The following is a 26380-nucleotide window of genomic DNA, read 5'->3' as shown; positions in this document are numbered from 1 at the left end:
TAAGTGCACTCACTAGCCAGGATTATGGCCTGTTAGCCTGCAAATCACAGCTCACCAGGATCCATCAGGCCCAGCAGGGAGGAGTGGCCTTGAGGCACCTGAGGGATGGGGGGCCTTGAGGGGACTTCTGACTTGACAAGAGTAAAGGAGGAAGCGGAGGGGCTGGGGGTCCTGGGTCCCAGGGAGCAGGAGAGTGTCGGCAACGGGCCCCAGCTGCAGCCTGGCGGGCTGCACCACAAATCTTCCCCTGGAGAGGAGACGAGCAGGGAGAGGACTCTGGAGCCAGGGACACGGTCCCAGCAGGAGTCCCGTCCAGGGAAAGGGTGAGCACGGACCCCAAGGGACACTGAGGAGGGCAAGTCCTGCCTGCCCGAAGTCCCTGCACAAATGACCTTCCCCTGGCCTTGTCCTCTCCAAACGCACAGTTTGATCTCTGCCTGTTTTCCCCACTTAGAGCTGATGCGTTTCCAGAGGCTGAACTAGGAAACTACAAGTTCCCAAACACGTTGTCCAGAGAGACCTCCACAAGAGATGCAGGAAATGTTTCCTCTCCCTCCAGAGTGTGGACGGGCAACCCGACTCCTGGGGCACAGAGTGGGCCTGGCAAGTGGTGGCTCTAGGGACCCCCTCATTTCCGTGGTGGATGCTCGGCCTGAGAAAACACCTCGACCTCCCATCTCAGGGATCTGAGGGGCTGTCTCTGCTCCTGGCCCAGCTTCACGATGCTGACACGGACCTGTCCTCTGAGAAGGGGCCCTTGGGGTCTCCTTCAGCAGCCAGGGAGGGGCTGTACCTTCCCCCCTCTCCCACACACAATAATGGGATGACTGAAATAGGTCTTAATCCAGTGAGGAATCTGAGAGTCTGGACAGCGTTTAAATTAGCACAGAATGTGAAAGAACCACCACTCCCAGGCTGTAAGAGAAACAGGACTTTAATACAACAGTGTGCAAATCTGGCATGAACTATTTACAAGAAGTGATTCTCACCCCTACAGAGATGGAAACTGTCCTCGGGGAAGGGGTGGCAGGCGGTGGGGCCCGTGCACCCCGAGTGCCGCAGCTGGGTCCCCGCTGCCAAGGAAGAGGTCATACGGCCATGGGACACTCACTCCCTCCTCAGCTTCATGATGGCCGTGCTCTCTGGGCCTGGAGAGATTTGCTGGCCAACTAGGATCGGGGCTCCAGCTGGCAGGACAGGCTGAAGCTACAGGACAGAGTGGCACCTGTGAGCCTCCCACACTCCACAGCTCAGGTGTCCCTCCCGGCATCTGCCCAGCACCCCAACAGGGCCGACAAGGGAGCCATGGACGCAGGCTCTCCGGACTGGCCAGCAGGGAGAGTCCACCTGGCCCTCCCCATCTCCTGGCCGGCCTCACCTCTCTTCCTCACTGAGCTGCTCCATGTCCCAGAACCAGGCCCTGAATCGCTCCTGGGGCTCTAGGTTGTAATTCTCTGCAGCCTCCTGGAGCTGCACAATCTCCATCATCACTTTGTGCTCCTGGGACCACAGGGAGGAGAGGATGCAGACACAGCCTGCTGGGGACGCTGCAGGGTCTTCAGGGGGTGAGGAGTGGGGCAGGGGCTGGTCCTGGGTCCTTGCTCACATGGGACCCTCCTTCCCTCCAATTCCATGCAGGTCCTACCTGTACTCAGAGATGGGTGTAAGTCCCTCCTGCAGGAAGTTTCGCTTGATGCCCACCACTGCCCCCACCCCGCCCCCACTGGATGGGTCTCCTAATTCTCTGTCATCCAACTCTCTCCATAAATGTAAGATGCAGGGGGTGGAGCCCAGGAGAGTTCTGCCTAGGGGTGTCTCTGGTTTCCACTCCCCTCTCCTCCCTGACATGGAAGGCCACAGCTGCTCACCTTTTTCTTTTTCTCGTGGTTGATCTCATTGCCCTGGAAGGTAGACAGCAAAAGTCCATCAGAACGAGCCCCCTACCTATGACCAGCCCCCGTGTGTACCTCTTCTCATGGTGCCCTGCTCCAGGTCCAGGAGGGGTCTGGGCATGACACAAAACAGGACTTGGACCCAGGCCAGACTCTGGGCTCCAGTGAAGGGAGGACATGGGGGCTGACACTCAGGGACCTTGTAGCCCAACCCTCTGATGACGGAAAGGGAAGCTGAGTCCTCAGGCAGGAAGGGACAGCTCCCTCAGTGTGCTGCCTGACTTGGAGGCCGAGTTCTCTCTCGCTTCCAACAAAACCCCTGCAGCTCTGCAGGCAGGCAGCTCTGCTGCTTCGCCAGCCTGGGGACCCGGGACGGGCTCCACGTGGAGCCTTCGTTCCCTCATTGCTAAGAGGGGCACACTATCTCAGAACACAGGGAGGCCAGGGAGGCTGTCAAGACAGGAAGTTACCACATTCTGACCACTCAGGTCTTGGTACTGGGACGGTGTCTTCCCAAGTCCCAACCTGGTCACCCCCTTCCGGCCCCCGGCCTCACTCACATTTCCGTAATCCTCCATGGCAGTGTCCAGCATGATCAGGGCAGTTAGCATGCTGCCCAGGAAGGGGACGATGCCCTGTGCCATTGGGATTAGATGGCATGAGCCCTGGTCTCAGGTGTCCCCATGACCCTCCCCTGAAAACTCCTCCTCCTCAGCCTCCTGGCCCAGCCCAGGGTCCCCACATGGAGTAGCCTCAAACCCTTCATAGCCGGCCCTCAATCCCCACCCCTCACCCTCCAAGCACACCAGACTCCTCCTGGTCACCTCCCAGGGCCTGCTTTTGGCTGGTCACAGGGCCTTTGATCCTGGGCCCCTCCACTCTCCCGACCCATCCTGCTGCAGCTCCCCAGGCCCTCCTCCTGGTCACTTCTAAGGGCGGGTGTCAGGCTCTGTGGCAACAGGAGGAGGGCTGCAGGAGGAACGACCCCTCTCTGAATTGGAGCCCCCAGCTGGGAGGGCAGAGACCCCTCCTCTGACCTTGGAGCCCCTCCCCTACAGGCGCACTCACCTTCTGCTGCTGCCTCTTCTGGCCTCTCTGCAGGGTCCTCAGCAGGGTGGCAAACTTGGACGGCTGCTTCTGCCAGGATCAGGGACAGGGTCAAGGAGGCCATCCTCCCCTCACCCCACTTCTCTTCAGCCCCTCTGACCTCAGCCCTGGACGTCTGAATCAAGTCAGCTGGTACCAATGCTACTCCATCCTCCAGCATGCTCTGATTCTAGAACAATCCCAGCTCCAACACTCTTGCTGTATGACCTTGGACCTAAGGCCTGTCCTCCTTGAGTCAGCCTCCTCATCTGGAATGTGTGACAACTCCACCTACCTTGCAGGGTCTCCTGAGGACTCAGCGTCAGTGACGGTCTGCATGGTTCTGGCTCTCACCCCACCCGGCGTGAAAGGGTGGGGTGGGGCTGACAGGACCCTTTGTTTTTCTTTCATGTGAAGACTACGAGGTCCACTCAGGAAAGATCCACTGAGCACCACCAGTTTCCTGGACACTTCTCAAAAGCCACCTGAGCACCAGTTACTGCTGACTAGGACCCAGGTGAGGTTCCTGACAGGGACAGACTAGCAGCGACTGCGGTAGGGCCAGTGGGGAGTCAAACATGCACACACATCTGTCATGCTCCAGTCATTCAGACTCAAGGCTGGGCAGCCAATTTGACCACCTGGCCTGGGGGAATGCCTGGCAGTGCCCATCCAGAGGGCAGGCAAGGTGCCCTCCTCATGGAGAAATGGTGAAGACAGAAGGAGCAGTGGGGGCCTGGCTTCCTAAAGACACAGTGAGCTGGTTCAGGGAAGAAACATACCCCCACCCACCCCATCCACGCAACAGCCTGGAAGAATCTAAGTGCTGAGAGCGTGGACCAAAATGGAAGCCAGCCCCTGCTCAACCAGCCAGCTCAGCATCCCCACCTGGATCAGCCCAGACACCCCCAATTCCTGCCATGACCAGGGCTTCCCAGCCCACAGACACCTCCCCCACCTGCCCATGGACCAAACAGACCCCATCTTCCTGTTCATCCAGGGAAGACTGGAATTGTATACAGAAACTTCAAGGGAGAAATTACCGTCCACATCCTGCCCATCCCCCTTCCCCCCCCCGCCTCTCCCTCCACACTCCAGCCTCCACTCTACCTTGATGAGCAGCTCCCAGCTCAGGGAGTTGTCCTCATCACAGAGCTTTTTAAATTTTCGGCAGCTCTTCCTGAGAGGGGAAAGGAGGAAGGAGGAGCTCAGGAATAATGGGGCAGGGGGCATAAGAGCAAGTCCCTTCTCCATGAGAATCTAGAAAATCCAAACTGCCTGAATGAGGATTTTTGCGGGGGTCCTTTGAGCACTGAGGTCACCATGGGACTGCAGAGGGGGCTCTCATGTTGGTCACCTGGGGCCACAACTCCCATTTCTATGGAGCAGCTGTATTTTGACCAGTTTGGGTGTCCACTGGGCACAGAGTTCTGTGGCTGTATGGCAAACACTTGAAAATCTCCACTTTGGTTCAACCCACTATGTGACATCTAAGCAACTTGAGTCCTGAAGCAGAACTGGTGGCCTAAGTTGCCAGTGAGGATCAGGGACACTGCACACCCACCCAGGCCCTGTGCCCAGGGCTTACTGCCACCCAGGAAGCCCCAGCCGACGAGAGGGCAATGGCAGACACGTGGGAGCTCCCTCCTCCCCCTGGTCCTCCTGTGGAGAGGCCTCCCCACCTGGACACTTTCCCCCAGGTCTTGTTCAGTCGGTATATGGGCATGCTCTGCAGAGCCGAGACGATGGCGTACAAGGAGGAAAAGTTCCTCAAGGCTCGGCACTCCTGAGGAGGGAGAGGAGGAGCTGGGAGGGGAGCAGGAGCCCTGTCTGCTCTGGCTTCAGTCCTCCTCCCTTCCACTCACCCCTCCTGAGTGGGACAGATGCCCAGGGTGCCAGGGAGGGTACAGGTGGACCAAAGAGTAACACTTCCAGGAGGAGGAATTTTGCTCCAAACAGGAAGGAGCCAGAGAGGAAGTGACCATCCCACCACTGGGACATGCCAGTCAAGGTCAGCGGGCCCTTGGCAGGAAGGACCTAGGGACTGTGCCGGGGCTTAGAGTGCAGCCTTCAGTCCTGAGAGCTGATCAAGGAGAAGGGGCAGTTCCATGGCTCTGGAGAGGGTCTCCCCCTGCATACCCTGGCCACCTCGATCCACCGCTCCAGGACCTTGGCCCTGCCCTGGGCCGTCATGTTTGGGTCCCCAAGGCAGGACGTCATGACACGATTTGCTACTCTGTTGAACTGCACCACTGTGGCCCGGACGGTGGGTGCCACGTTCTCATGTCCAGGCTGGGTTCTTTTGCCCCAGGTGGAGCTCAGATACTCAGAGGGCACGACGTTCTTGAACAATTCCTGGTGAAGAGGGGGAGAGTCACTCAGCCCTGTCACAGCCCAGCTCAGTGTCCAGGCAGGAGTCACTGGTCTAAGCTGGGGCTCAGGAGGCTAAGCATGTGTTCTCAGCCTGGTGGGAGCCCCTGGCTTTCATTGTTCTTCCACTGAGAGCACCCAGCACAGGACGACCAGGGACTCGAGACTGTTGGGGAAAAGGCAGGAGCATTTGCACCCAGCCCAGCCCCACGAACTGCAAGCTCCAGAGGGCTGCTCCACTTGGCACCTCCCAAGGGGGCATCTTCCTGCATCCTGAGCATCCGCTGGTCCAGTCCCCATTCCGCTGCACATTCCCCTGTGCCAGCTACACCCACCGGCTCTGTCAGGTTGTCTCCCTTTTAGTTAAGTACACGTCAGGTGCATCACAAGTGCTGAGGCTGCTGAGGCTCCAGGGCAGATGGCTGGACCACCCGAGTTCCTGGCTGCACACAGTGCGTTCCCCTCCCCCACCTCTCGGGCCAGGCCCCACCGGGCTTGCTCTGTGTTTTACTTCCCTAAATGTGCTCAGCCACTCTGTGCAGCGGGTCCTCTTGGTCCCCATCTCTACAGTGTGAGGGTGGAACATGAAGACTGGGGAGTTGCTCAGATCCCAAGGTTGGGAAGTGGTTGAGCTGGGATTTGGACCCAGGTCACAGGAGTCCCCAAAGGCAAAAGCAAGTCTCGGGCAGCTGATGGCAGAGGGATGGCCTGCCCTACCCCGACCTGAGAGCCAAGGTGCTCACCGCGTCAATGACCGTCAGTTGTTCTGCCACCTCCCTTGGGGAGAAGGCCATGAGGCTAGGCTTCCCATCGGGCTGCTCCTTCCTGGTCACTCGCCAGGGGTGGGAAGCCTCTGGAACTGGAGCTGATTCTGCTTCTGTTACTGGAGTCTGAGGTGGAAATCCCAGCAGACCCCTAGGTCCCGTTGAGTGCAGTTCAGCACCTGCCACTTGGGCTGGGGCTGCTGATGGCACTCGCTCCGGGTCTGGAGCAGCTGATGGCTCCAGCGCTAGGAGTGATGGCAGAAATAGAACTGGACTTCCGTCCAGCTCCAGAGGTGGCCCCTTTTCTGCCTCTGCCGCTGGCAGAAGTGCTGGAGCTGGGGCAGGAGCTGGAGAAAGACAAAGGGTCAGCTACATAAGTTGCTTTCCATGTGCCTTTCCCCAAACAGCAAGATCCCACTGTCTTTAAATGAATCCCCAGTCATGACCCACCCACTGGGGTAGTTTTCCAAGCCTACGGTCTCCCTTACCCTCTGTCTCCAACTCAGTGGCCTGGAAAAGATCCACCTGGATGAGAAAAGGGGTGGCCTGGTGCTTCAGGACTGAGCCAGGCAAGAGGTCCTGTAGATACGCCAACGTCAGCTTGATCCCGGAGTGGTGCAGCATCTGCCACATATCCTGGGAGTTCTCCTGATGCCAGGGGCCCCAGGTAGGAGAGAGAGCACTGGGGAGAGCCATGTGTGAAGAGAGTCACAGGCCTGGCCTGCTGTTCCACACTGTGTTCCCACAGCACCTTCTCTGTGCCTGAGCCCCAGAGGATGGACCAGGCACTCCAATCCCTGGGTGGCTGTCCTTGCACTGGAAGGCCTGATCATCAGCCAATCTAACAGAGAGCCTGTGTGAGTCTGGCCTTCCATCTGACACTCTTTTCCCAAAGGGCCTGGACACAGCCTACCCCATCCTCCACACTCGAGCATCAGGACTGAGGTTTGAGGCAGATTTGTGACCAGGCTGCTCACCACCTACTGTTCTGGGCCCCAGTGGTGGTGGTTGGGAGAGGTGCATGTGCAGAGGGCAGGGAGAGGGAGAGGGAACTGTGGAAGTGATGGGTCTGTCAGTGCCCGACTCAGCCCAGCCTCTCCTCTGCTTCCCATGGCGGGACTGGCACCCCATCAACAGGTCTCTTTGATTCATTTCCGCCTGTAGGGAAGACCGCAGACCTCAGGCCTCCCACAGAAACCCCAAGAGGTGTGAGATCCAGGGTCTGCCAGTCCATCCATAGCCACAGTCCCCATGGTCTCCTAGCCCCTTCTGTGGACACAGGAGGCCCTCCCTCTGGACTCAACACCACTCATGGTCTTAGTTGGCCCTTGAAGTCTGTCATCGTGGTCTGACTATGAGAGGATGCGTCCATATCTAGAGGAGGCCAAGAGGGTGTCACATCTAATATCCTGTGGGCATGAATACTCATGACGCCCAGAAGTGAGCATCTAGCTCTCAGGCTAGAATTGACCCCCCGGGATAGTGTCTGCTTCCTTCCTTGGACATCCTTAGTGTGTAGGAAAGGGTATGAATGTACTAGGAGCTTAACATATAGTATTCAATGAATGAACCCCATCCAGAGCCTTCCCAGAATTCTGAGTGGGCCTGCGTCTCCTCTGCTGCCCCCAGAGAGCACTACGCTGGCCGCACCAAAGACAAGGACCAGGATCAGCTAGATGGAATCGCTAAATTGTCTTGCCAATAGGAAAACAGTTTGCTTTCCATGGGCTTTTCCACACTCGGGACGGCCACAGGCCAGCGAGGGGAGAGGCAGAGAGTCTCCTCACTGGGGACGGAAGCAACAAGCCTGAGGATGCGCAGCATGAGCAGCAGCCCCTTCTGTGGAGTCCGGCACCAGGCAAGTGCCTGCCATGGTTTCGCCCGTGATTTCCTTCAGTGACCCTGTGAGGTTCATTCTTTTACCACCCCACTATTCAGATGAGCAAGGTGATGCTCACAGAGGTGTGGGGACATTCCCAAAGCACAAGTCTATTAGGTGGGAGACTGCCTGCTGTGCTGTGGAGGGGTGGGCACTCACCTCTGGAGCAGCTGGTCCAGGACCTGTGGGGTGGAGTAGAAGGCCTGGTACACACACGGGAAGGTGGTGACAGAGATGGATCTTCCGTGGAAGGATGCTTGCAGGGAGCCTACCACCTTCTGCACTGCACCTGCCTTGAGGGTCAGCATCGTGCGGGCCTCAGCCACGGACAGGGTGGGTTCCTTGGCATACCACGTGGACAAGGTGGGACACAGTGTTAGCGGCATCACCAGGAACCACCAGGAGCATCAGGGTCTGGAGCTCAGACCAGAACCTCCCAGCACCTCAGGAAGTTGTATAAGAGGGACGAGAGCCCACCTGGGAAATGGTTTTGGACTTCCAAGTACAATTTGATTTTTAGGGGAATGACAAACACTTAGTACCTTCAAGGCATTCTGTGACCTGAGGAACAATCGCACCTCTGTGCATTAAGAGCCTGTGTTAAGAGCATTATCCCAGGGAGTCATCAATAAACATCCCCACCACAGACATGAGCAAAGAGACGATTAGTGACCTTCCGCCAATCTGCGGTTCTATGTCATGGCAGACCTAGAAAACTCTGAGTCTATTGGGACACATTTAAGATGTGCCCTGCAGCGTGTTGCTCAAATGGCAACAGAATTGGGTCATGTCCAGGTCCAACAGCATTGAAAGACTGAATCACTGAGGAAAATGACCTCCTATGTGGAATTATGATGAAGTCAAAAAGGCCTCAGCTCCTGACCTGAGTGGCCTATGATGAGTTGATGTGTTTCGTGAGATGCGAAGTTGCAGAGGAATGTATAGGATCCTGTAATCCACCCCCATCCTCTTTGTGTGTAATCAGCCTAGCACGTGTGATGATTTGTGAGGCTTGGAAAATGTCTGCAAGGACAGTGGCCTGAGTGCTACACAGCTTCCCAGCCGGGCAGCTACATCAATCCGAACGGGAGCAAAATGCTAAGGTCCTCATGGCCTCGTGAAAAGTGATAACAACGTTAAACATTTCCTCTATGATTCCAAGAAACATGCGAAGAGTGTCTTTCCACCTTACCCCACAGCTGGCTGGGGAGGAGAGGAGGCCCAGACTCCTTCAGGAGCAAGGCCGTAGGACACTCCATTGGGAAAGCCCTGTGAGGGCCCCAGGGGTGTGCTCAGATTCAGACCTGCGTTCCAGGCCCACCCTGAACATCTTGGGGTGGTGGGCAGGGAGACCCTCTGCTCCTGCTCTCACCTCAGACCGGCACAGGATGCTGCTGGTGGACTGCTGCTCCTGCCTCTTGACTAGGGAGGGAGAGAAGTCGAACCCGTCACATAACTCTTCAAAGATCTCCTGCGTGGAGTTCTGGAAAGACAGTGCCCGGCAGACGGGCCAGGAGGCATCAGGGGCCTGCTGGACATCGCCACAGGGGGATACCCCCACGAGAAATTCTATTCCTTAGTTCAGGCACACAGGGACATCTGCACAGACATCTGACCAGGGAGGGAACTAGATGAAACTTCTAAGGCTCGGGATTAACGCAAGGGCAGAGGAGCTTGATCCCCAGCAGCCACCTGCTCAGGCTGCCAGCCAGGCCCTGGGGTATGAATATCACAGACTTACCAGGCTGACAGCACATAACACTCTCCTCCTGCCCAGGAGGGACCCACTCCTCACCTGCTGCCTTCCCTGACAGTGCCCATGCGCGCACACACACACACACACACATACACTGACACTCACACACAAACACTCACACAGGGGGCAAGGGCTATGGGGCTGCTCAGGTGGGATCAGAGTTGTGTCCTGCCCTACACTGGGCTGCTCTGGGCTGCCCCACATTACCTTTGGGTACCTCCTGCCAAATGGCCTGTGGCTCCGAGGATGAGGGTTAAGCCAACTCCTACAACAACACAACAGTCTCACACTCTGGGCTTTCCTGAGCCTAGAGCCTCTGAAAACTGGGCCACAACAAGCAAACATCGTGTTGTCTGAAGTGTGTCCAGTCAAATGATCTGGCTAGGGGCCTGTGTCTAGAATGTAACTGCCTGGTTACCAGAGTTCTAAGTCTGTTGGGGTCTATCGCCAAGGAAGTGAGGTCACGTTTTCAAGATTCCATTACCTGGGCTGCTTCCTGTAATCAGACCTACCCAAACCACCCTCATGTCATCTTCTTAACTATACATGAGGAGCTTCCACAGCCCCAGCCACAGCTCCCTGGCAATGTCATGAGGGTCCCAGCTTTGAGGAGGCAGAGCAGAATTCAGACCTCCTTTATCTTACCAGTTCTCTGTCCTGGAAACCTCATTGTGCCTCTCAGGGCCTCCCCAGTCTCCAAACCTGCACAAGGGGAATCCGCCTAGAATATACTTGCCAGGGACATCATCAGGTGTATATGAGATAATATCCATACCACCTGTGAGCTCGTGTCAAGTGCAAGTAATGCACAAACAAAGAGATGGAAGAATTACGAGAAGGGATGTAGCATGAACACCACCCAAAACAGGCCTGGGTTCAGCAATGCGATATTGCAACAGGCAACTCCTCTCTTGGCCTCATTTCAATGTCAGCACAAGGAGAGGGTTGATGAATGAAATCCAGACACTGTCATCCTCTGGATTCAAACCACTCCATTGTTTCCTCTTCTATTTAGAAAGAGACCCAAGTGCCACATGTTGAACTATGAGGTGGGCAGCCTTCACAATGGCTCCCAGAGATCCCCACCCGTGGTACACACATCCCTCACAGATTCCTGTGTGACCACTGAGTGCTTAGTGACTGGCCCTCACCAATAGAACACAGCCAGTCGGGACGGATGTCATGCCTAAATTTTAAACACAAAATGTCTCTCACTTCCTTCTTATTCCCTCTCTTAAGTTCCACCTCTCTCTCCTCTCTCTCTTTCCCTTCTCTCTCTCTCTTCCCTATCCCTGAGCTGGAGAATCAAGCAGAGATGTTTTGAGCTGCCATACACAGAGGCCCACGTGGGAGGGAACCGAGGCAGCACCCAGGCCAACAGACAGAAAGCAACGCATCCTCTGAGTCCAAACTGTACCCTGAATCCTTTGAGGAAACCTGGGAGGAAATCCTCTGCCAGTCGAGCATCAGCTGAGGTTGCGGCCCCGGCCTTGAGGCATCTTGAGCAGAGGAACCAAGCTAATGTATGTCTGATTCCTCAACCGCAAAAATTGTGAGATACTAGGCATTTGTCATTTTCAGATTCAAGGCACTGGAACTGTGATTTCAGGCCCCAGGATCTGGCCCTGCCCCCTCCTTGTCTGCCCCCCAGGCTCCCTCCAGCCACACTGGCCACCTTTCTCACATCCTCTGGCCAAACCCCCTTCTGCCCATGAGTGTCTGCAGCAGAGGTGCCTTCTCCCTGGCACGCTGCTCCCAGACTTGTGCAGGGCTGGCTCCCTCTTGTCATTCTGGTCCCAGCAATTGTCACCCCAGTGAGGCCTTTCAGACCCCTACACGGTGACCCCCAGCCCTCCCTCACAGGTGCCTGAATGTCCCCAAAACACTGGCTCTTTCCTCTCTCATGTCTTTCCTTTCATGCTTTTGTCCTTGTCCCCTCCAGAGTGTGAGCTCCTGACTGGCAGGGACCACTCAGTCATCGTCAGCCCTGCACTCAGACCCACCTGAGCACCTGGCACAGGGTGCGTGCTCGGTGCACAGTCGCTGAGTGAAGAATTGTGAAACTCGTGTCCCCTCCTCCTGCTCTTCACCAAGTCAGACTGTGGAGAGGAGCGCTAGTACCAGGAGGAGTGAGTTCTCTCTGAGGCGGGGGACAGCCGGAAAGGCCTCTGCACGGCTATTCGCTGCTCCAGCAGCTGAAGCAGAGCTGAGTGGGCGCCGTGTAAGTTTAAGAAGTCAGCACAGGGACTCGATGCACACAGACTGCACAATAACACGACCAGTTCACTTAACATCCATCACTGAAAACAGAAAAATCAGTGTTTCCTTGTGATGAGAAGTTTAGCTTCTTTGTTCTTAGCAACTTTGAAATGTACCACACAGCAGTGTTAACTTAGGCAGTGCTGTGTGTCAATTACATCCCAATAGAAGTGACAACAATGAAAACCCAACCCCAGCGGGCACCACTTACACTGGAGGCTGCCTGCCTCCTGGTGGCCAGCGCCAGCACTGCAGCCCTGGCAGAAGCCAACAAACAGGAAGGAAGTTTCTTTGGGTGTCCTCAAGGCAAAGGCTCCCCACTGTCCCAGGGGTAAAGGAGCAGGACCTGCAGGCTTCCAGGCCATGGGAGGAACCTCAGGAGCCTCTCTCTCCCCATCTTTCTGTCCCTCCACTTGGGTGTCCTCTTCTCTCAGGAGGCATCCTAACCTCAGCCAAGGCAATGATTCCCCTCTCCTGCCAAGTGAGGACCTCAGGACTCCAACAAGGACTGGTCTTGTCCCTGGACTCTGGACTCAGTGTACACTGCTCTGGCATGTTCTTCCTTATCCCAAGTTCTCATCCACCCAAGCCCCCAAGCCTGTCTCAGTTCTAAAGGATCTCCAGCAGGTGGGAAAGCATTTTCTCAGGTGCTTAGAGCACAGGGCGTCATCGATGGAGAACCAAGGGCCACAGACACTTCGTGAGCATCATACGGAACCCAGGGAGTCACCCACTGGATGCACTCCACTTTACACAGGAGGACACCAAGGTCTTCTCTCCTCTACCCAATGTCTACACAAGAGGAGAACGGCTCATCAGAGTAGCAGGTGCCCACAGGAGTGGACTCCAGCTCCCCAGTCCTGTGCCCTCCAGGCTGGGCCAGGGATGCCCTTGGAACAGGTACACACCTAGAAACCTGAGGGATTCTTCAGTCCATCTCGGGCCTGCTGGGCATGTAGCCAGGAGGATGGATGCTACTGTTCATGGCAGAGCTGCCTCCGACTGCCTTCTCCTCGGCCGCTTGTCACTTCCCTGGTGTCTGCTCTTTCCTGGGGTCCCTGCATGGTCCACACAGGAGAAATCGGTGTGAGTGTGCCTGTGCATGATTGGATGCGAACAGGAAGACGACCCCACATGGACAGGGGTGGGCAGGGCTCCCCTAGGACCATGAGGTCCCTGTTTCCAAAGAAAACCCGAAGGGAAGAGGTGGAGCCTTGGCCAAGGAAGCCAGAGCCCTGACTGATCCTCTGGATTCTGTACCCCTCCTGAGGTCTGGGTCAGTCCCTCCAACTTTCTGGGCCTCAGATTCCCAAATGGACAAAGAACACGTTTCGTTAAGAGCAAAGTCAAAATGGACCCTCTGCAAATGAAACAAGTACCATGCTTTGACCTCCCCCCACTGTTTATCCTCCCAGGAGACTTGGAATCTACACGGTGTCTTCTACTGGGTAAGATCACCCTCAGCACACAAAACTGATAATGGTTGAAATGGCACACGGTCAACTTTATCAGTGACTAAATATTGATGGAAGAAGAAATACATCTGAATATATTTTGATATGACTGATGACATTCAGGAAAGTTAACTTGCTGGAAATAATAACACCTAAACAAAATTAAAATGTTAGAACCTGTAGTCAGTACATTATGATGTAGATTAAAACAAATTCAGTCATTTGCATAACAATTAATGGATTCTGAGAAAAATTAGATTCAGTGAATTAATAATAAAATGGATGCACTGGAATTGTTTGATGGTGCTTATTTTATAGGAGTCAAGGAATTAATCATACTAGATTGCATTTTGAAAGTTGCTAATAGCGTAAATCTTAGAAGTTCTCATCACAAGAAACACATTTGTAACTCTTGATGATAGATGTCAACCAGACTTCTTATAGTGATCATTTCACAATATACACACATATCGAATCATTCTGATGTAGACCTGAAACTGATATAAAACAAACTTAAATTTAATATGAAAAATGTCTTACTATGTTTTCTCTGAAAAATACATTGTAACAAAAATTTTGAAGAGTTTTGTCTAATTCTGATTTCAAGGTTCTCTTAGGCCCAGAATGAAAACGTTTGTCTGATCAAAGTTGCCTCAGGTACAAGGGCTGAGAGAAACACCAGGGTCAGAATGGAAGAGCACGAATGGAAACACTAAATCATCCTCTGCTCATTTCATTGTATTTGCACTTTTAACAGAAAATACATTTTTATTGGCTTAAAACGCACATAATGTAAAACTTACCGTCTTGACCATTTTCTGTGTGCACGTCATCAAGCACATTAAGCTCCTTACGCGCATCTTCAGTGTGTTGGCCACCGTCGTACGGTGGTGCAGCCATCACCACAGTCCATCTTCAGAACTCTTGTCACCCCACAGAACTGAAGCTCTGTCCCCACTCATCGGTCACTCCCCTTCCCCTGCTCCCACCCCTGGCCAACAGCATCCGCTGTCCGTCTCTCTGAATCTGACCATTTCAGGAATGCCATATAAGTGGGGTCACACAAGGCCTGTGTTTTTGCGACTGGTTGATTTCATTTAGCATAATTTCCTAAAGGTTCATCCATGTTGTCTCATATCTCAGAATATCCTTAGTTTTTAAGGATGAATAACATGCAATTGTATATATATATGCCCATGTTGCTTCTCCATTCATCCCTGGATGGATCCTTGGGTTGCTCCACGTTTCAGCGATCATGAACAATGATGCCATGAACATGGGTGTTCAAATATGTCTTTGAGACCAAGTTTTCAGCTCTGCTGTGTATATATCCTGAAGTAGAATTGTTGGGTCATTTAGTGATTCTATTTTTAATTGTTTTAATGAAATGCCATGCTGATTTCCACAGCAACTATACCATTTTACATTCCAGCCACAGTGGACATGGGTCCAATATCTCCACATCTTTGCCAGCATGCCTTTCTTCACTGTCTATTCTTTTGGAGTGCCGTCACATGGATGTGAGGTGGTATCTCATTGACATTTTGACTTACATTTCCCCAGTGATTAGTCACATTAAGCATCTTTTTATATGCTTGTTGACCATTTGCGTATCTTCTTGGAGGAAAAGTCTATTCAAGTACTTTGCTCATTTTTGATTTGGGTCGTTTGTTTTGTTGTTGCTGAGTTTAGAAGTTCTATGTCTATTCTGGATATTCAGCCCTTGTCTGATAGATCATTTGCAAATATGGTCTCCCAGGCTGCATGGGTTGTGTTTTCACTCTGTTGATATTGTCTTCAGAGGCAGAAAGGTTTTTAATATTCATGAATTTTGGTGTGTGTACTCTGTTTTTTATTGCCCATGCCTTGAGTGTCATATCTATGAAATCATTGCCAAGTCCTATTGTGAAACGTTTTGTCCCATGTTTTCCTAAAAGAGTTTCAGTTCTTACATTTGGGTCTTGATCCATTGAGAATTAAGTTTTATATGTGGTGTGAGGTCAGAATCCAAGTTTATTTTTTTGCATGAAGATATCCACTTTTTCAGGAACCACTGGTTGAAAAGACTGTCTTTTCCCCGTTGAACAACCTTGGCCACCTTATTTCTGGGCTCTCTATTCAGTTCCGATGCTCTATGTGTCTGTCTTTATGCCATTACAAAGCTGTTTTGATATTGTAGGTTTGTAGCAAGTTTTACATCAGTAAAAAGAGAGTCCTCCAACTTAGTACTTCCTTTCAAGACTATTTTAGACATCTGGGCATACTTGAGATTCCATATGAATTTTAGGATGGGTGTCTTTCAGCACAAAATGTCATTGGGATTTTGATAAGGACTGCATTTAATTGGCTCATGTCTTTGGAGGAAGCTGACATCTTAACAACAAGGAGGCTTCCAATCCACGATCACAGGACGCCTCTCATTTCTGGTACTGCCGGGTGGTTGTTCAGGTGGAGGGGACAGCACTCTTCCAAGTAGTCACGCAGGGTCCCAGAATTCCTCCACACTGTGCCTTCAGCATTTCCTCAGAACTCATCGACATCGGCCTCAAGTCAAGGGAGAGAAAAATGCGTGTCAAATGCATGTGGGAAGTTTTCAAGGACTGGGTGTGGATGTAGCACACATCTGTGCCACCCTCTCCCCTGGCCAGAACTACGCATGGAACCAAGCAGACCCTAACAGTCGGGACTGCAGGCAGAATCAGCGGACCCCACCAAATTTGGGACTGTGGACTAACCAAGGGCTAGAGACTCAGTGTCTCAGGGAACCATATGCCAGCTCCAGCTGCCTGCTAACACTTTGACTGGCACTGTGGACGAACCCAGGGCTGAGACAGATGCTCTGCTAGAGCATCCTGCCAAACTACACTGGCCCGTTAACCTGCGCCTGGAAAGTCACTTAGATCAGGAGCTCAATGCAAGGAGAGTGGAGCTGAGATGCACGAGACACTTACCCACAGCCCTCAGAGACAGCAAAAAAGACGGAGAATCCAAAGGCTTCATGGGTACCAATGCTTGTGTTTCTCATCCCCGAAGCCATGAGGAGTCTCCTTCCAATCCCGCTGCTGCCACCAAGCTGTTAAGAAAGAAAATACAACTGCGTAAGTCTAAAGAACTTCATTGCTTTATTCACCAATTCCTGCACCCAGAGGCATCCAATCTAGCAGATAGAAAGGAGCTCCAAGGAGCTGTACAGAATGAAAGACTTTGAAAGGCAAAAGGGAGAAGAAAAAGAAGTCACAGCAGGCGGGAAGATCGCTCGGTTATTGCAAGGTTACTTTCCTCAGGGGACAGCAGCAGTCTATGACGTCGAATACCTACCTAGGGCTGATGGGACAATTCCTGATCCACTGGTTTAAGATTATGTTTCCGGGAGAGTCGAAAATCTAATGAAGTCAAGACTCAGTTTGGTGACGTGGGGCTTAGCATAAGAGGCGCCTCTTGGGGCCTGCTGTCTGGTTTTGACACATGACTCTGCTGGCCCCCTGCTGGCCCCAGGTACACCCGGGTTTCCCTTCCTGACCATTGTTGGTCACACATCCACTGCACCTGCCTCCACTTCTCCCCCTTCCACACTGCAATCCCCGCCATGACTCCCTGTGACACTATCACGACTTCTCCCACCACACTGCCCCTGCTTTCCACAAGGCCAGCAAGAGGCTTCGTAAGCACCACTTCCTCAGTCCAGTGGGCTGAGTGGGCTGCCCAGCATCGGGACTCAGAAACTGATGGGCCTGTCACACGGCCTCCAATCACTGGTACCCCAGCGGAAGTGCCTGCCCTGATGAGAAACTCAAATTTAGCCAGCTCCATCGAACAGCATCTTTGCCCCAAGCTTCCCTTCAAAATGCTCCACACATTTTCTGCCCCAGCTATTTTTTGAGGAGTCATTTTGGGGGCGCCTTTGAGGCCACCTTGGTGATTCTGTGCACGGGCACAAGCAGCTCTTGGCCCACACACCCTTTGATTGTATCACCTGGAATAGTAGAGCACAGGGAGCCAGTGGATGGGCACCAATCACTGGTTTGACCACCAAGAGCCCTGTGAATATTTTACAGTGGGAACGTCCACTTTCGGGTCATCACACAGCGATCCCCGGTACCCCGCTCTCCTCCACATCCTCTGACCAGCTTTCCCCAGGAGATGCTCTGCAGTACATCATTGTCTCCACGGACCTGCCCCTAGAGGTGTACCCCACAGGCCACAAGTCCCTGAGTTTCCTGCCCTGAAAGGCTACCACCGACCCAAAGAGATATGTCTGTTCTACTAGGATGACTGGACTAGCATAGAGGAGTGGCCCTAGCCACAGAAAATCAGGTAATTGAGGCCACCCAGAAGTATGGACAAACATAACCCAACACGGACAGCAGCTCCATGAGACTCTATTCTACTCCTTGTGGGACAGTCGCCTAAGTCTCTGCCAAATGGTTTTAGGAAACCACCTGGCCTCAGACTATCTATACTGGCCAAGGAAGGAGGGGTCGGGGCCCTCCCATGGTCTATCACCTGCATGTACATCAACAACTGACAAGTTCAAACCTACCTACACCAGAGGGTCCAAGAGGTGAGAATATTGTCGAGTATCACCGAGATCTCTGAACAGATTCCCAGGGCCCCCAAGACCACTGAGCTATTTTCTTGGCTGGTCTTTTCAAGGTGGAGACCGTGACTATGGACTGGACCTCAGACTGTTGCTTGTGTGATTAGCGTACTTGCTACTAGACCCTAATCAGATGTTTACTCTCAGGGCTACAACGTGCCTCACCCCTAATAGCTGCATGAATTACCCTAATTTCAAATTTTCACTGAAGAAAATCTGCTCAACATAAAATAAACCATTTTAAGTATTTGAAAGTACACAAGTCAGTGACTTTTAGGACAATGATAATGTTGTGTGGCTATCACTACTATCTAATTCCAGAACATGTTTAATACCTTGAAAAGAAACCACACTCACTCCCTCTGTGCTTTGCCCTAACCCAAGGCCATGGAAGCACCTCATCTGTTTCCTCTCCCTGCGGATTTGGTATTCTGGACATTTCATTCAAATGGAATCAAAGAACCTGTGGCTTTGTGTACCACTTCAATTAAACACTTCTTTTAAGGATCATCCAGGGCCGAGCACGTCGCAGTGCTTTCTTCCTTTTTAGGGCTGTGTTATACCCCATAGGATCAATGTGCCACATTTGCTTTATGTGTTCATAATTTGGTAGAAAGTTGGGTTTCTTTCACTTTTGGACTACTGCGAATACTGCTGCTTTGAATGTCCATGGACAGGTTTTCCTGTGAGTGACCATATGTTTTCCATGTTCTTTTGGAGATGCCTCACAATGGACTATCCAGCTCAATGGTTTGATTGCTCGAAGATCTTAAGAAATGCAAGGCTATTCTCTACAGTGGCTGCTTCATTTTACATTCTCACCAGTGATGTAGGAGGGCTCCCCTTGCTCCTCATCTTTACCCACACTTGTGATTTTCCTTTATGTTGAATACAGCCTACATATTGAGTTCGAAACAGTAGCACATTGTGGTTTGAATTTCTGTTTCCCTAATCATGAATGACATCGAGCATCTCTCTTGTGCTTATTGGCCATCTGGATATCTTCTGGAGAAATGTCTATTTCAACCGTTTGCCCAGTTTAATTGTTTCATTTCTCTTTTATTGCTGACTTCTAAGAGATATTTATGTATTCTGAACACTAGATTATACAAGTTGAAAGTCAGAGAATTCAAGACCCCACTTTCAACAATGGATAGAACATCCAGACAGAAACTAAGGACACGGCAGAAATAAATGACATTAAATACTAAGAACATTTTATTGAAGAGCAGCAGAATACACATTCTTCTCAAGAGCACACAGAATATTTTCCAGAAGAGATCATGTTTGAGGTCACAAAACAAATCTCTGACCAAGAGAGATTTGTTCCTGGAATGCAAGAATGGTTCAGCATACAAAAATCCATCAATGCAACAGGCCAATCACAAAAAGGAAGGGAAGAAAAAACATTATCATCTCCATCGATGCAGAAAAGCATTGGACAAAATACAATACCCTTTCATGATAAAAACATTCTACAAATAGAAATAGAAGAAAATGACCTCCACATATTAAAAGCCATATAGGAAAAAGCCGCAGTGAACATAATACTCAATGCTGAAAGACTGAAAGCTTTTCCTGTCAGATCAGGAATAAGGCAAAGATGTGTGATCTTATCACTTTCATTCAACATAGTACTGGAAGTGCTGACCAGAGCATTTAGGCAAGAAAAAGAAATAAAAGCCATCCAAATTGGAAAGGAAGAAGTAAGACTATCACTGTTTGCAGATGATATACTCTTAGACAGAGAAAATTCTATAGAGACCACTGAAAATCTATTCAACCTAATAAATGAATTCAGCAAACTAGCAGGATACAAAGATGGCACACAAAACTCAATGGCGTTTCTACACATAAATCATGAAAACTCTCAAAAAGGAAGTCATCAAAAAGACAGTCCCTCAGGCCCCCGCCCATGAATCCATGAGAGAACACGAGGGATGAGAGACACAAGGCAATCAAGCAAGATCCTCATATTTATTTATGGTAAAAAGCAGATCTCTATAAGGAGCTTCAATTAAAAAACATAACAAGGCCATGAACCCCATGTAAAATAGCCTTTACATGGAAAGCAGTTGATGCTCCTTATTTCTTTAAGCCCATTTTCCCTCATGTCAATACCTTCATAAAAAATCTTGGCCTAGGGAGATGTTATTCCAAAGACCACCCGAATACTGCTTTCCTTAAGACTCTTCATACTCTCCTCAAGCCTCATTTCTATGGGCATCTTCCGGACTCAAAAAAGGTGATGGAGAAAAATCTGCCAACCTTCCTCTTCATTCCATGGAGGAGGAAGAGAATTGTTTAGATGTACTGATCTCAAGTCAAAGGGCAACAGGTATGGACTACAAGGGGCATCTCAAAAGGTACCGAGAAAAAACGTCCAAGAATGACGGAAAGGAAAACACAGGTGGTACCACTAAAGTTGTGGAGGGCCATAAGCTGCCATTCCTTGAAAACAACGGCAGAGCAGGTCATGACAGCAGTAGGGAGAAGGAAAGATGACATGGGAATGACTTCAGAGGGACAGATAACACCCAAGGCCTTGCTCAGATTGTGCATTTGAATCAAGCTCACACAAGTCACAGGCAAACCCAGGGTTCCAGCCCAGGGCTGCGTTCATGATTGGCTTCCCTAAAAAAGCTGCTTCAAGTCAACGCCCAAACTGGATGCCGGACACAGAAGGTGAGCAACAGAGGAGTGGGTGTGGACAGACACCGGGAGGTCACTGTGGCACCTCCAGGTCCCAGGATGAACACAAGCGACTGGGACTGATCACTACACACGGGGCCAGAAAGATGAATCCTGTGATAAAAGCATGGAATTACTATTGTTAGTACTTTTACAAAAAATGCTAAAGCAATGAGACCATTGAATCTTTACAATCTGTAACAGCTGAACGAGCGAGCAGCACCTGAGCGGTTCATCATGTAATGTACGAACAAGTAAAATTCGTGTTGTGTATCTAAAGCTCCATTTTGCAAAAATCACTCAGAACAGCAAAGCCTACACAATATAATTACGGTACTTTCTGCTACACAGGAATGCATACAAGGGACAATTAGCATACAGCAAACCGGGATTCCGATGTACTGATCAGGAACTCTAGAAGAAGAAAAGGGCCAACAGAATTTGGAGATGAGTCTGCAATATAGTGATGATAAGAGCTGTGCTTATTGAGGGGATGTATGTTATCTGCCACACCTTGTTCTATGTGTTTCCAATGGATCACCTTTCTAAAAACTACAATTCTACGCAGGAGGAACTATTGCTACCACACCGTTTCACAGCTGGAGGAGCTGAGGCTCAGAGAAATTCACTTCTTCTAGGTTACGCACCTATTAGGTGTCAGGGACAGGATTGGAACCCAGGCAGGTTGACTCCAGAGCTCATGGTCTGAACTCCTATGGTAAACTGCCTCCTAAGGTGAGTCAAGATAGGAAGGAGCCCTTCTCTAAGAGGCAGGCCCACAACGACTGGAACATCTCATTCGGGAGAGTGCGGGAGAGCGGGAAGAGCAGAAGTCTTAGAGTTAGGCCGAACTGGGTTCACATCCCGACTCTGCCAACACCTGTGTGACCACAGAGACGTCACTTCACCTCTGTGATCCTCAGTTTCTTTATCTGAAAACTGAGATGGTCACGCCTACCTTACAGGGTTGAAAAATGAGATCCCATGGAAGGCACTGGGCTCACTGGTGAGGCCTCACGGTAGCTGCTATTTGTTGTTAACCGGAACAGAGCATCTCTGAGAACCCTGGCAGAGTGTCTGTCTGGGAGAACAAGAGAAAACCAAGAAGGCACTTCAAGAAGCTGACAGACTGAGGAAGTGGCAGAGCTAACGGAGCATATAACACTGAGAATTTAGTTTCCTCCTGCAATCAATGGAAAGCTATTGGATGATTTAAATAATAGGGTAATATAGTAATATTTGTACTTTTTAGTGATAAAAGTGCTACACGCCTGTTTTGAAACTTGCAAACAAGATAGAGCTGCTTAAAAGGAAGAGCTCCCCTGACCCTCCCATGAGCACTTAGAAACGTCACTGCAGCAGCCACATGGGAGTTGGACTGAGGCAGAGGACAGTGGTTAGGGTACTTTTCCAGTCCAGGCAGGAGACCGAGGACGACTGAATTCAGAGGGTGGCAGTGGGGCCGGGCAGGAGGGGACAGAGGAGCTCGTGGGGGAGCTGTGAGAAAGAAGTCTGCAGTCAAGTGGAGAGGGAATCAATGCGATGCTACGAAAGGAGGTCAGATGGAGAGTCACGTGCCAATGAGAGGAAGCCTTGGGCTTCAAAGGGCGCACAAGTGACCAGGAAGAGAGGAAGGTGACAGACCTGCTGGTGTTGAACGGGCTGCAGAGTGGAAGCGATGCAAATGGGTATCCCAGGTCCAGAGCTCCAGTGTCTGGGGGACCCCGGGAACGGTTTATTGCCACCTGCTGATTCAAGGACCATGAGCACACACCTACAGTCAGAAACACTTAAAAGATTACCCACAAATGCAATGTTCTATGAGTTTTAACAGAAAAATTTAGAAACGAGCCATGAGAAACAAGGCTAAGATATCATTTGGCTTTGAACACTGGACTTTGATGAAGAAAGGAGGAAGGAGTAGAAAGACAAAAAGGAACAAGAAGGAGGGAGTGGGGTCAGGGACTCAGCGGCACTTGTTAACTGGGCTTCAGACCTTTAGTCAATTGCTTCAGACTCAGGCCATCTGCTTCCTAACGTGACTGACCTGTGTCCTCAAGCAGTGTCATTCAAATTAAAAGTACCATGTGGTCAAGCTATTGTAGAGGCGCCTTCTCACTACACAGGGACCTTATCAGCACTGCCTGGCGCTGGTTCTGAGCAGCTGTCCTGCATCATCGCTGTGTGGCAGGATGTCCCACCAGGTGGAAAGTGCCCATCCCCATTTCTCTAGCACTTTCTTCCTTGTCCTTCCCTCAGGCAGGTCCAGGATGCTCTCTTTTCTGAAAACTGCTCCCACGCTGAGATTCTTCGTCCCATCAGATTGACTATTGTTCCCCCTGTGCTCCATTCTCCTGTTCAAGACAAGCACAAGGGCCCTCCGCACGGAGAGGGTTTTGCTTTGACCCACTCTGGGGAGACAGACAGAAGACAACACAAAGAATAAATCTGGGGAATTGCGAAGGTCATGGAGCTGTATAAATTCCTAAGAGGCACCTCTGATTCACATTACCATCCTCAGTGATATGGCGATTACTACGATCCCCCTGGGCCTTATTCCTGAGTGGGCTCTCATCCAGCTTCCCCACTTCACACAAAGTTCCGAAGCCATAAAATAAAAGCGTGTTCATTCTGTCTACATAAAAAATCTCAAACAGCAAACACTTCCATGAGCAAGGTTTAAAAGAAAGACAACACTTGGGGAACAAGTAACTGAAACTTCCCTACAAAGGACCCATTTCCTTAGTATATAAAGGGCTCCTGCAAAGCAATAACAAAAGACCACTCATTCAGTAGACAAACGGGCAACAGATATAACGAGCCAGTGCAGAGAAACGGGAATACGGATGGCTCTCGAACATGTGAGAAGGTGTTTCTACTGAAGAGAAATTTAAAACCCTACCACGAGATGTCCCTCACCCCTTAGACTGGCAAAGCAGGAGTCCGGCCACATTCTGTGTGTGTGCGTGTGAGGAAACACGTGCTCTCTGACACTCCTGGTGGGAGTGTAGACTGGCACCACCTCCACGGACAGCTGTCCAGCAATATCCACCACACTACAAATGCACAAACCTTCCATTCCAGAAATCTGACTTCCAGGAATTCACCCTCCAGATATCCTCACGTGTGCAAAATGACATAGAAACAAGGTGACTGACAGCATTGCTTCTCACACAAAGGGACTGGAAACAACCCACGTGTCTCTCAATAAGATAGTGCTTAAATACTGTTTCTGCACGACAATGTTCCTACCAGCTATAAGAAAGACCGTGAGGTCAGCCCAGTGGTGCAGTGGTTACATTCGTGTGCTCCGCTTTGGCAGCCTGGGGTTCGTAGGTTCGGATCCCTGCTCTGGACCTGCTCACTGCTCATCTGGCCATGCTGTGGCACTGTCCCACAGATAAAACAGAGGAAGACTGGCACAGGTGTTAGCTCAGCGACAACCTTCCTCAAGCAAAAAGAGGAAGATTGTCAACAGATGTTAGCTCGGGGCCAATCTTCTCAGTAGAAACAATAAACAAAACAGAACAAAGAACAGGGGCTGGCCACGTGGCCGAGTGGTTAAGTTCGCGCGCTCCGCTGCAGGCGGCCCAGTGTTTCCTTGGTTCGAATCCTGGGCGCGGACATGGCACTGCTCATCAAACCACGCTGAGGCAGCGTCCCACGTGCCACAACTAGAAGGACCCACAACGAAGAATATACAACTATGTACCGGGGGGCTTTGGGGAGAAAAAGGAAAAAAATAAAATCTTTAAAAAAAAAAAAACAGAACAAAGAACAGAAGCTGGGGCCGCGCCGATGCTGTAGTGGTTAAGTTCATGTGTTTGCTTTGGCGGCCTGGGATTTGCAGGTTCGGATCCCAGGCATGGACCTCCACACCAGTCATCACAGCATCCCACATCAAAATAGAAGAACATTGGCACAGACGTCAGCTCAGGGACAATCTTCTTAAAGATAAAGAGGAAGATTGGCAAGAGATGTTAGCTCAGGGCCAATCTTCCTCATCAAAACAAAAAACAACCAACCAGAAGCTTATCCTAAGAAAGTGTAGACTTTGGCGGAAGTCCTAGGAATCTGGTGCAACTTCAATGCAAGGCAGACGTTGGAGAATCTCTGGAGATAAGAATCGCAAGGTTGACACGGACTATTCAGTGACGCTGTGCTAAGGAGTTTGGATGTGGTTTTGAAGTCATGGGGAAGCTCTAGAGAATCATAAGGAGGTGCTTTAGAAAGATGCGACCACACCAGTGCCCAGGACTGAAAGGACAAGATGCAAGGACAAGATCGATGTTCACTGTACAACGTCATTCCAAGGGAGACAGGCTAGCTGTGGACGACTAAAGCAGAGAAGCAAGAGGAAAACACGGGGATGACTAACCACTTACAACCTGCTCTGTGTCCGCGTCACATTACACGATTGTTTCTGAAAGGCATGAAAGGAAATAAATTACACTCTCCTTTCTAAGAAGCATGCCAAACAGCTTTTACGTTTGTAGCAGGACTCATCAAAAAAGTTTGGAATCATTACTCTGGTCATTTTCCTCATTTTATAAACGACTCACAGGGCCAGACCCGTGGCCGAGTGGTTGAAGTTCCACGTGCTCTGCTTCAGCAGCCCAGGTTCAGGGGTTTGGATCCTGGGTGTAGACGCACACCACTCGTCAGCCATGCTGTGGGGGTGACCCACACACGAAATAGAGGAAGACTGGCACAGAAGTTAGCTCAGGGCTAACATTCCTCAAGCAAAAAGAGGAAGATTGGCAACAGATGTTGGATTAGGGTGACTCTTCCTTGGCAAAAAAGAAAGAAAAAAAGACCCATTCAGAGTGTATCTATAAGCACAGATGTGAGATGCATCCCTGTCCTCACCCTCACTAGAGTCCTTTGCAAGAAGCTGGCAAGAAACCTGGCTTCCTGCCAAATGTGCCGTGATTAGGATGAAAAAATGAAACAGGACACAGCAGAGCACAGGTAACTGGAAGGCTGACAGTTTTGTTTTTGTTTTTAGGCAAGCAAAACTATTTAAAGAAGAAACAGAGCAGAAAAAAATCCACTGACATTCTCCTATGAAAGAAAGAGGATGGCCTTCTAAAAGAAAACAATTTCTAGGCCAATGTTGCCTGACACCTAACACTATTTTCCCTTAAAAATAATCTTTGGGGTCCATTTCCAGTAACATGGGGGCCAAAATCACCTGAAAGTCCTCCCACAGAGCGACACACTTAGAAATAAGGATTAAAAAAGTCAGCCTGTTTAAGTAGAGCTGAGTTTGCAGGTAATTGAAGAAACTCCTAGGGGTCCACGCCCAGAGCATTTAGCGGACGTGGAGTTCAGCTCTGAGGCTGGGCCACAGCAGCTTGGTCATCTCCCTAGTGAGGTGCTCAGGTTCTGGTGGCCATGTGGAGGCAGGAGACAGAGCCTTGGACCTCAGTACGGCCGGGGTTGGAATCGAGACCCCTGTGGAAAGTCGGAGCCTTCACAGGCCCACAGCTTCAGTGAGGGCGAGCTAGACGAGAACCGGCTCAGGAGCGTGGAGACAGCCTGGGCCTGGGGAGGTGGAGGGAAAGGTCCCCCATGAGGATGGGGAGCCCCAAGCCTGCTTGCATGCGGGCCTGGGCCTCAGGATGTGTCT

General features: G+C 50.9%; 2 protein-coding genes across 2 annotated transcripts in view; both read right to left on the bottom strand.

Moving 5' to 3' along the window:
* Positions 1-916: 916 nt before the first annotated feature.
* On the bottom strand, positions 917-11793 carry LOC111772160 (ral guanine nucleotide dissociation stimulator-like). The gene is made up of 14 exons (XM_070235981.1): positions 11751-11793; positions 9955-10012; positions 9364-9474; positions 8151-8332; positions 6601-6794; positions 6092-6459; positions 5118-5333; positions 4661-4764; positions 4089-4158; positions 2961-3029; positions 2453-2527; positions 1869-1901; positions 1379-1500; positions 917-1206 (listed from the first exon to the last, which is right to left on the bottom strand). Exons 4-14 carry the CDS (start codon positions 8297-8299, stop codon positions 1170-1172), a joined length of 1437 nt encoding a protein of 478 aa, XP_070092082.1. The 5' UTR covers positions 8300-8332; positions 9364-9474; positions 9955-10012; positions 11751-11793; the 3' UTR covers positions 917-1169.
* Positions 11794-14825: 3032 nt separating this feature from the next.
* Positions 14826-26380, bottom strand: part of LOC138917786 (collagen, type I, alpha 1a-like) — a 30406-nt gene continuing 18851 nt past the window's right edge. Inside the window, exons 3-4 of the mRNA XM_070235944.1 lie at positions 16412-16533; positions 14826-16004 (exon numbers count right to left, since the gene is read on the bottom strand). Of these exons, the coding sequence (XP_070092045.1) occupies positions 15905-16004; positions 16412-16533 (222 nt within the window). The 3' untranslated portion in view covers positions 14826-15904. The remainder of the gene's footprint in view (positions 16005-16411; positions 16534-26380) is intronic.

Source organism: Equus caballus, chromosome 15 (genome assembly GCF_041296265.1).
Source record: "Equus caballus isolate H_3958 breed thoroughbred chromosome 15, TB-T2T, whole genome shotgun sequence".
In the NCBI taxonomy this organism is placed as follows: domain Eukaryota; kingdom Metazoa; phylum Chordata; class Mammalia; order Perissodactyla; family Equidae; genus Equus; species Equus caballus.
Note: the sequence above shows the minus strand (reverse complement) of the source record. Positions and strands in the feature narration are given on the sequence as shown.

Bases quoted from the DNA above. Each gene is read 5' to 3' on its own strand.
- LOC111772160 (XM_070235981.1), bottom strand. From the start codon at position 8,299: ATGCTGACCCTCAAGGCAGGTGCAGTGCAGAAGGTGGTAGGCTCCCTG. The intron at 6,460-6,600 runs GTAAGGGAGACC...GTCTTTCTCCAG, and splicing joins CACTGAGTTGGAGACAGAGG to CTCCTGCCCCAGCTCCAGCA. The intron at 4,765-5,117 runs GTATGCAGGGGG...CTCCCTCCTCAG, and splicing joins GGTGGATCGAGGTGGCCAGG to GAGTGCCGAGCCTTGAGGAA.